Below are 10,011 nucleotides of genomic sequence, written 5' to 3' on the forward strand. Positions count from 1 at the left end.
GGAGTCTATTTTCTCTGAATATTGCAGTATAAATGGTCATGCAGGTGGTTAATTTGTAAGAGGCAGATGTAGAGGGCAAGGTATTATGGAGATGGATGAATGAAGAAGAATGCAGTATAAATTTTGGGCCCTTATAGAATCTGGTGCAGGACTTTCCAGCCTCTGTCTAGTAGATATAAATTTAGATATGAGTTTCAGAAACATTCCAAGAAAAGAAAAGCAAACAAGAGGCACCTGATGACAATCTGGAGAGCCACAGCAAAGGGTATGACATTTGTTTGGAAACGATTTCTAATATCTTTATAATTATGGGTAATAAAGTATAGAGCAATGTGTAAAATTGCTAGTCAAAATCAAACCCACAACACAATGATGTGTTCTGAACATGGAAAGGGGAATCTGAATCCCGTCCAAAAATAACTGTAATACTCAGGATCCCAAATTCTTTGGACTTCCAAAATTCTTCCAGAGATTTTTTGATTCATTTAAAAGTTTGCATCTTATTTTTATTTAGATGTTTTCAATTCTGTTTCCTCACCAATGGATTTGATCATCGGGTTTTACACAAACTTGAGCAAAGTTTGAGTGCATGCCATCATTAAAGCCAAACAGTGACTACCTAATAATGAACATGTTTGATCTGGTGAGATGTTCCACTCCAATCAATTGTTTCTGATCAAAACATTTGTGTGAAACCGGAGCAGAATACAAAGCGAGAGCATTTCCTGTATCGCTCTCGGGCATCCTTTTCGAGGAAGATGCGGCTGTTTGCACAAACTGTTCAGCCGTCCTTGCTTACAAACGTCCTGAATAAGCAAAAGCACATCCTCCCAATGATGTTTGAGTACAGACTGTATCTCTTGAGTTCTTTAACACAAGAACTGTTTTGTTCTTTGTAGCCAGAAGGATGAACAAACCCGAGACCTACCTGATCTTTTAACCCAAATAAATCCAGGATGTAACGAAAACAAACCATGCTGTGAGTACAAACTGTTAATTAACTGTGTGTAGGTGTGTGTGTGTGTGTGTGTGTTCATGTGAAGTTTCTATACAGCAGAATTGAGTTTTTGGGGTAGGCCCATGTGGTAAAATCCTTTAAAATCCACCCACTTAACCTTAAATGCTGATACACATCTCAGAATCAGATGATGTCTGCAAACACACATTGTTTCCGTCGTCCTGAATTGTTCGGTAATGTTTTTGGCTCACAATAAACATTACATGACTATACGACTGCTATGTGCTGTTTGTGAACATCCCATTCCACATTTAGTCCCGAATTGCTCTTATAATAACCTTCACATTGCTGGGGAGATGTTCCGCTAGATTTTATGGAGATTTGTGAGATTTCATTCAGGTGCTAGTAAAGTCTGCTACTGATGTAGGAGGCCTGGGTCAGTGTTCACATTCATCCCAATGGTGTTTAATAGGATTGGAGCTCAAATGCAGGAGATTTTAATCCTCAACCCAGAACCTTCAGCAGTGAAAGTAAAACTGGGCAAACCCTGAGCTACAAGAGGAATCAAGGTCAAACTTGAGGTCAAAAAGGAAACGTTTGGTGAGAAGACACCGCAGGTCGATGTCAGGAAGATCGTCTCAGTTTCAGAGCAGGACTGAACGTTCGCTTCACGAATGAACCTTTTGATTGTGCTCAGTAAGTGTGTGTGTGTGTGTGTGTAAGAGAGAGAGAGAGAGAGAGAGAGAGAGAGAGAGAGAGAGAGAGAGAGAGAGAGAGATGATGTCACTAGCCAAGAAGCCAATTCAAAAACTCAGTTGCCAATGAGTCACAGTGAGTTGATGAAAGTAGATGATGCAGACGTGTGTGTGTGTGTGTGTGTGTGTGTGTGTGTGTGTGTGGTCATGTGTGTGTGGTCATGTGTGTCCGGTTAATTTTAATTATATCCGCCTCAGTAGATATATTTCCATGCCTCTGTGGATGTGTGTGACTCAAGGAATGTGTGTAAATCATTAAAAAACAGTGTGTGTGCGTTTGTGTGTACTTGTGTCTACAGTATGCATGTGTGTGTGTATGTGTGTTAGTTTGTAGACATGCTTCAGTGAATATTTATATGTGTGTGTGTGTGTGTGTGTGTGTGTGTGTGTTGTGTTGACATGGTGATATGAGGTCAGTGTAAGGCCTGGCAGGGTTTTGTTTTGTCCACATCTTTTTGAGGAATTGCTCACGGTGTCGTGATGAGTGTGCGTGCGCACACACACACACACACACACACACACACACACACACACACACACACACACACACACACACACACAGTGACCTGGTGGTGTTTCTGCCAAGGTCATTTGTCGAATGTAAAGCCCAATTGTGTGCGTGTGTGATAGAAGAAGGATGGAAGGGAGAATAGATGGATGGATGGATGGATGGATGGATGGATGGATGGATGGCTATGTAGAGAGATAGTGATTGGAAGCTTCTCTGCTTTTAATAGTCTATTTCATAAACTCATACAGGATGAAATGCAGAGCAATGATATGAAATGTCTCACACACACACACACACACACACACACACACACACACACACACACACACACACACACACACACACACACACACACACACACAAACTCTGTGTTCGATGATGACATCAGCACTGACTTCAGTATTGACTTCAGCACTGACTTCAGGCGATGACACATATCATCAATGTCACTGTGTGCTTCTGTGTTCACACACACCAGGGCTGCAACAACTAATCTAAGAAATCGATAATAAATTTCTTTGTCAATAAATGATCGATTAGTTGGGCTGCTCAAGTTCCCGTTTGCGTGATGGTAAGAAACGCAGCCGTGTGCGAAAACACACCGGTGTGAGGGATGAAGGTGAAACAGCAGCAACAGTAACTGATCTGTTTTCAAACATGATTTACTGCGAATTTACTGCCTTTAAATGCTCGTTTTTAATGTTAGTATATTTAATGTATGCACATACAAAATTAAATCAATGATATATTCGAGATGTTTATATCTGTGTCTTAAAGTATACTTGTCAACTTGCCATCTGCAATTATCATTAAAAACAACACAAATGTTGATTTACACAATTTACACTTTGCACACTCAAATGTTTATGTATATATTTATATTAATAGTTTTTTACAGAAAGAACCGAGCGCGAGTGAATCTGTTGAAAATCCCCACGCACTCCTCGACAAGCAGCACTTTCAGTTTAACTCGATATGTGGCTTTTGCATTTTTTTTTAACTATATTTTTATACGTAAACACCCTGAATTCGGGTTCTCTAGAGTTATAATAAACACGTCACAATACTACGTCGTGTTCATTTGATCTTCAGCCTGTGTGTGTGTGTGTGTGAGGGTTTTAATGTAAAGCTCAGCAGTCAGATATACATCAGTGATGTAAATTCAATCAAACAACACAAAAACAACACTAATTATTTATTATAAAGAAGAAAAGAAAAAATCTAAAGAATGGAAGGAAGGAAGGAAGGAAGGAAGGAAAAGACAGAAGGAACGAAGGTGTACACCCTTTCATCACATACAGTATGTATTCCATAGAGCAATGTGTGTGTGTGTATGTGTATGTGTGTGTGTGTGTGTGTGTGTATGAGAGAGCATCAGGTCATCAGCGTCAGCGCTTATTCAACTCTCACTGACGCACTTAAGCACATCCGTCACACTCCTGACATTTCTAGCTTTTCACTGAAGTACTTAAAGGATCAGTACAGACTCCCTCCCATCTCTCCATCTCTCTCTCTCTCTATCTCTCTACATCTCTCTCTCTTCGTCGCTCTGTCACTGAATCCATTCAGCACCGATGCTAAACCTGCATTTATCACTCACACACACTCTCACACACACACACACACACACACACACACACACACACACACACACACACACACACACACACACACACACAGCTACGTGACTCGTGGATTAAGAATGGCAGGCAGTAGGATTGTCATATGTTTTGAGAATAAAGAAATGAGAAGACAGCAAACGGCTCGAGTCAAGAGAGAGAGAGAGAGAGAGAGAGAGAGAGAGAGAGAGAGAGAGAGAGAGAGAGAGAGAGAGAGAGAGCAGATGCAGTCTTGGTAGAAGATTGATAAGGTCACAAACTCTCAGGTATGTCATACAGCTGCTGCACCTGCATTCTATTTAAACATTAGTATGTGGAGACATGACGTGTGTCCACATTTCACCCAGTCACAGGATGGCAATTACACAGAAATGAAACACTGCAGGTGTTAATTACACACTCGGGACTGCAGTTTAGAACATTTACATGTGTCAGCAGGACACACACACACACACACACACACACACACACACACACACACACACACACACAATGACAGAGAGAGCGAGAGCGAGAGAAGTGAAATGTGTTGAGTGAGCTATTATTACGGCAACAGCGACCTCCTGAGGATAGAAAAGGAACTCTAGATCGATCGATCGATCTATCTATCTATCTATCTATCTATCTATCTATCTATCTATCTATCTATCTATCTATCTATCTATCTATCTATCTTGAAAATTATAGATTTTATTACTCTGCATTTAGATTACTGGGTATTTATTTTAGGATTATTGAGGATTTTTTTTGAGTTTATTTGTGAAATGTGGGATTATTAAAGATTTTATTTTGGGATTATTAAAGATTTAATTTGGGATTATTAGGGGTTTAATGATAGATTATAGATTATGTGGGTTACATGTATTGGGATGTATGTATAATGTGAGGGCTAATAGATTAATTTAGTGATTAAGTATTCTACTGATTATTACATCGATTAATCGGATAAGAAGTAATTTTCTTTATTAAAGAACAATACTAAATATACAAGAGAAAATAAGATGGTCGCTTAATATGAACAAGACATTTGTTTTCTTTTTAGAAAAAGTTTTAAATTTTATTGCTGAAATTTCATACAAGAATATCCGTGAAAACGAAACCCATTTACTGCCTTTAATTGCCAATATTACATTAAAATGCAATTACAAATATAGAAATAAAATATAGAAATCAGATTTGAATTAGAGAAGATAATCATAATACAAACTAAAACTAAGGCATACATCAAAATAATAGTAATAAAGAATAATTATATAAAATAAACATTGCATTTATGTTCCAACAGTCACATCAGAGTTTACAGTCTTATTGGAAGGATTTCTAAATTACCACCTTAGTGTTTTATAATATATTTGCTCATATCTTCTCTTACTATTTATTTTCTCATATTCTCTTATATTTTATTCTTATAGACTCTTTTACTTAATGCACAATTTGAGCAGCTGATCAGGTTTTTATTTCACTGCGAGTTGTATTCTGCATATGACTATGTTTGGGACAAATACAAATCTTCAATCTTTTGTAAGTGGCAAAACTTAGTGGACAGGAAGGTAACTTGAAGTGGACGGGAAGGTAACTTGAAGTGGACGGGAAGGTAACTTGAAGTGGACGGGAAGGTAACTTGAAGTGGACGGGAAGGTAACTTGAAGTGGACGGGAAGGTAACTTGAAGTGGACGGGAAGGTAACTTGAAGTGGACGGGAAGGTAACTTGAAGTGGACGGGAAGGTAACTTGAAGTGGACGGGAAGGTAACTTGGAACATGAGTATGGACCTGAAATAATCCCAAATTTTGGAAACTTTCTGACGTTTTTATTCGGCCTGAATCTTCTCTTCGCCCCCTTACTGTTTTCTACCCGTTCTTCCATTTCTTCATTCTGCAGCTTCTTCTGTGTTCACCTGTCCAGAGCGCTCCAGGGTTTACAGGTGGTGCGTCAGTAAGAATGGTACGTGGGGGAACAGTGCTCTGTGTATAATTAAATGGACTGAGTAAAAACTAAACTGAATTGTGTGTAGACGCGGAGTGGAAATCAGGATGGATGGTGATGATGTTTTGAACGACTCTCAAGTAACATCATAGATTTCCCTTAAAATTCATTAGATAAAGAATAGATATGAAAGAAATAACCTGGGTCTAGATTTTTTTTTTTTGGAATTGAATACACTTTAATAAATAAACACAAAATCCGTGTGAAATCTATTAGATAGTTTGGGGTGTGGATGGGAATCGACTCGCGAGGTCGACTCAGTTGGAAGAGTCGTTTAAAGGAATCGGTTCAGAGAGAGTGAAAACAAGACGGAGGAGCAGGAGAAGGAACAGGACAAGGTTGTGGTTCTGCATGAAGTTTTTTGGTCTGGAACACAGCTCACAGAGTTCGGATTAATCCCGGAATAATGAGACAGATACCGGAGATAAAGGGATAGAGGGATAGAGAGAGATCAGCATGCTGAACCCTGCTGCAAACGGAGAGGCTGTGCATGTGCTCTCCAGCTATGTGGCGGAATACCTGGAGATGGTGGAGGCTCTACCTTTGGACCTCCAGAGATCTGTTTCTCTAATGAGGGAAATAGACGCCAAGTATCAAGGTTGGTGCATTAACATACACTTATCTCCAGTACCATCTTCCAGGGTTTCATCCACGTGCTCCAGATTTCCGGTCAGACTATGCATACACACACACACACACACACACACACACACACACACACACACAATACACTAAAATATATAAATACATTAAAACACTAACTCTGCAATACACCAGTGTACAGATCAGACCACTTCCTGAATAGTTTACTTTCAATACTTTCATTATGAATATTTAAACTGCATTTCTATTATTGTACTTAAATCACCATTGTTTTTGTACAGTAATAATAATATTTAATTATAGGGTTCCCCCCTATTTAATCATGACTTACCTGTAAAACATTCACCTTTAACGTTATTCAAACGTAATGACACTATTAATCAAATAATTGTTATTTATATCACTAGTAAACTAGCGCTGTCTACCCGCTAGCATCTCCAGCACTAGCCTGCTAATCAGTTCAAAATGTCTTTTGCTAGCTAAATAAGTCTCTCTCTTTGTTTTTAAACACGTACTCAATCAGCTACGGAAATACAATGTAAATAAATAAACATGTACTTCTACGAACAGAACACCTTTTTCTCTTGTAAAACTATTAGCTTGTGTGCTTAACTTAGGCTAAGCTAGCCCAGCCGAGCTAGCATCCTTCACCTGTATGCGTTTCTAATGACCGTTAGCCGTCGCCATGGCAACGAGTTCGAATTGCCGCGCGCAGCTCTGGAACGTTCCGTGGCTTAGTCAGGAAAGAAAGCTAACTCGGCTACCTAGCGTTAGCATTAGCACAAATAGCAGCTAGATGTTTATGCTAGCGGCTAGCAAGGTGAAATTAGCATTCGCGTGCTATCAAAGGATAAATGTTTGTATTCATAATGTATTAAGTAAATGTTTTATATCTTGTATTGGTTATTATAATTAGCTTGCTGTCAGAAACTTTTAAACAGGAATACATTCAATATGTTTTTGATAAAATATATATTTTCCTGACATTTTGTTAAAAAAATAAAGTTTCATCTCCTACATTGAGATATTGTTCATACTTCTTCTCTAAACATATAAATATTTGGAATTATTTATCATATACAATTAAATGTAGCAGATATATTTGATAGGTTTCAGATCTTCATACCAGAAGCTGAAAAAATCCACCCTGATGCCGATCTTCAGTAGCATCCATGATCCATTTCTCCTTTTTTTTTTTTTTTTCCCTTTGATTAACAATGTCCTATATTACCCACAATGCAGTTTAAGTCATCTATATTTTGACGAGTTTAATGCGGCGGCACTTTATTCTTTAAAGTCCATCTCTTACTATTTTATTCGCTTGTCGTGTCCTGATACGGCCGAATGATCCCATTTGGTCCACTTCTGTCTTCAGGATTCAAATTCATCCATTTGGTTTGTTTGCAGAGATCCTGAAGGAGCTGAATGATGTTTACGAGAAGCACAAGCAGGAACCGGATCCTGCCCAGAGACGGCGTCTCCTCCAGCACGTCCAGCGTTCCCTGATCCGCACCCAAGAGCTGGGAGACGAGAAGCTCCAAATTGCGGGCCAAATGGTTGAGCTGGTGGAGAACCGCACTCGTCAGTTCGAGTGGCAGGTGGAGCTTTTCCAGGCTTGTCAGAGTTCTCCGGAGAGCACCGTGTCTGTCGGGAGCACGACTTCGCCGGTCGTGACCGCCGTAAACGTGCCGCCGCTGGCCACGCCGCTCATGTCTCTGGGTAAAGCGGGGACGGAGAGAAAGCGTGAGGAGATGCCGGGGTCATGCGATAAGGCGAGCGGGAAGCGATCGCGGAGGCAGAAGAGCGGCTCGGAAAACCGGGACAACTCCAATTACAGTCTGGAGCACATCGAGGACACGACAAACGTCGTCACGCCGAAAGAAAAGAAGGCCAGGTTGTCCTCTACATCCTCGTCGAAGAAGAAAAAGAGATCCAAAGCCAAGGAGAGAGAAGCGTCTCCGACCGACCTTCCCATCGACCCCAACGAGCCCACGTACTGCCTGTGCGAGCAGGTTTCCTACGGAGAGATGATCTGCTGCGATAACGACAAGTGCCCCATCGAGTGGTTCCACTTCTCCTGCGTGGACCTACACCACAAGCCCAAGGGGAAGTGGTACTGCCCAAAGTGCAGAGGAGACAACGAGAAGACTATGGACAAAACCCTCGAGAGGGCTAAAAAGGAGAGAGCCTACAGTAGATAGTCTCTCTATCTCTCCCTCTCTCTCCCTCCCGCTCTCTCTCTCTGTGCCTTTTCACCAAGAGTTCAGTTCACTTTAGACTTTGGAGAAGAAGCATTAATGGAAATCACCAGCTTTGTTTTAATATTTTGTAATCCTGTAACTGTACATCACGTCTCTCATTTGTGTGAGATTTTCTGGACAAAACTTCTTTGAGTTTTTACTTCAAAAGAAACAAATCCTGTTTCCTCAATTAAAGTAAAATGTAGTTTTACTCCGTCACCTTAACGAAGCAACACAGATTTCACCAACAACTGACCCTTTTCTCCCAACGTAAAGAAGTGAGGAACTCCAAACACTTGGCTTGAACGAATTCAAGGTGTAACGTTTTGTTAGTTCCCCGCTCACAACTTGTGTGTGTGTGTGGTATTTATGGTATTTGGCTGACATCCTTATCCAGAGTGACTTACAGAGATTTGAGCAGTTAATGGTTAAGGACTCAGTAGTAGTGCATGAGTAGCAGGGATTTGAACTCTGGACTCCTACGTCTTATTCACTGAAATGTCACTTCTTCAAAGCGAGTGTGGGAACGAAATAAGCAATCATTTGGTGTTCTGTGTGTTCTACACGATCGTGTTATTGTTGAGCGTAACAAGTATTCGTTATACGTGTTGAACGTTTATTATCAGTGTTTCTAAATGACTTTTTTTTTCTTCCATAAATACGACAGACTGGAGTTGTTCAAGGTTCCTACTACATTTGATTCCAGTTCTATTCAGACATGCATGTTTCTCAGAACTCCTACCGTACACGTTACATGTTTGTGTAATTAGTATTATTTTGTATTTCACTTCACATAGTAGCCACAGTTCCAATAAAACCAGATTTATATGCAAAATGCATTCCTGCTGCTTTTTGTTTTGAAGGCTCCATTAATAAATACATTCATTCATACATACAATAATAATTCATTAGGACACAGACGAATCATACTATCAGTCTACACTACAAAAGCAAGGTTTTTTTTTTTCTTTTCCAAGAAAAAGTGATTGTTCCACTTCTCAGTGCAAAAATAGGAGTCATCAAACATGTCTTATTTATACCCTGAGAGATGGAAGGACCAGACAAACAATTTTAGATAATGGAGGGAGCAGAGGACGACTGGATCAGTGGTAGAAGAAGGAGGGAGCAGTGGAGAAAAAAACAAAATGCTTTCTTTTCCTTTTTTATTTCCATTATTTACAACTGCAGGGAAAAAAAAAAGACTGACATCCAGTGCAAAATCTGTACATATATAATCCATCATGTGTCTTATATACAAGCTTGCTGGAGCACACACACACACACACACACACACACACACACACTCTCTCTCGTGCATGCACAGAATAGTGAACACTAC

General features: G+C 39.9%; 2 protein-coding genes across 2 annotated transcripts in view; one reads left to right on the top strand and one right to left on the bottom strand.

The window, feature by feature from the left end:
* Positions 1–5,963: 5,963 nt before the first annotated feature.
* LOC310723305 (inhibitor of growth protein 1-like) lies at positions 5,964–9,507 on the top strand. Its single transcript, XM_083536120.1, has 2 exons — positions 5,964–6,427; positions 7,840–9,507. The coding sequence occupies exons 1-2, from the start codon at positions 6,286–6,288 to the stop codon at positions 8,631–8,633; spliced, it is 936 nt and encodes a 311-aa protein (XP_083392246.1). The 5' UTR covers positions 5,964–6,285; the 3' UTR covers positions 8,634–9,507.
* Positions 9,508–9,818: 311 nt separating this feature from the next.
* The window catches only part of LOC310723292 (ubiquitin-conjugating enzyme E2 A-like), a 5,800-nt gene continuing 5,607 nt past the window's right edge, over positions 9,819–10,011 (bottom strand). Inside the window, exon 6 of the mRNA XM_083536091.1 lies at positions 9,819–10,011. This exon is cut by the window's right edge and continues 465 nt beyond it. The gene's annotated coding sequence lies outside the window, so the exon portion shown is untranslated.

The sequence above is a fragment of the Silurus aristotelis genome (assembly GCF_946808225.1).
Source record: "Silurus aristotelis genome assembly, chromosome: 3".
NCBI lineage: Eukaryota > Metazoa > Chordata > Actinopteri > Siluriformes > Siluridae > Silurus > Silurus aristotelis.

Coding starts and splice junctions, on each gene's coding strand:
- LOC310723305 (XM_083536120.1), top strand. CDS start 6,286: ATGCTGAACCCTGCTGCAAACGGAGAGGCTGTGCATGTGCTCTCCAGC. Junction 6,428..7,839: donor AATAGACGCCAAGTATCAAG/GTTGGTGCATTA, acceptor GTTTGTTTGCAG/AGATCCTGAAGGAGCTGAAT.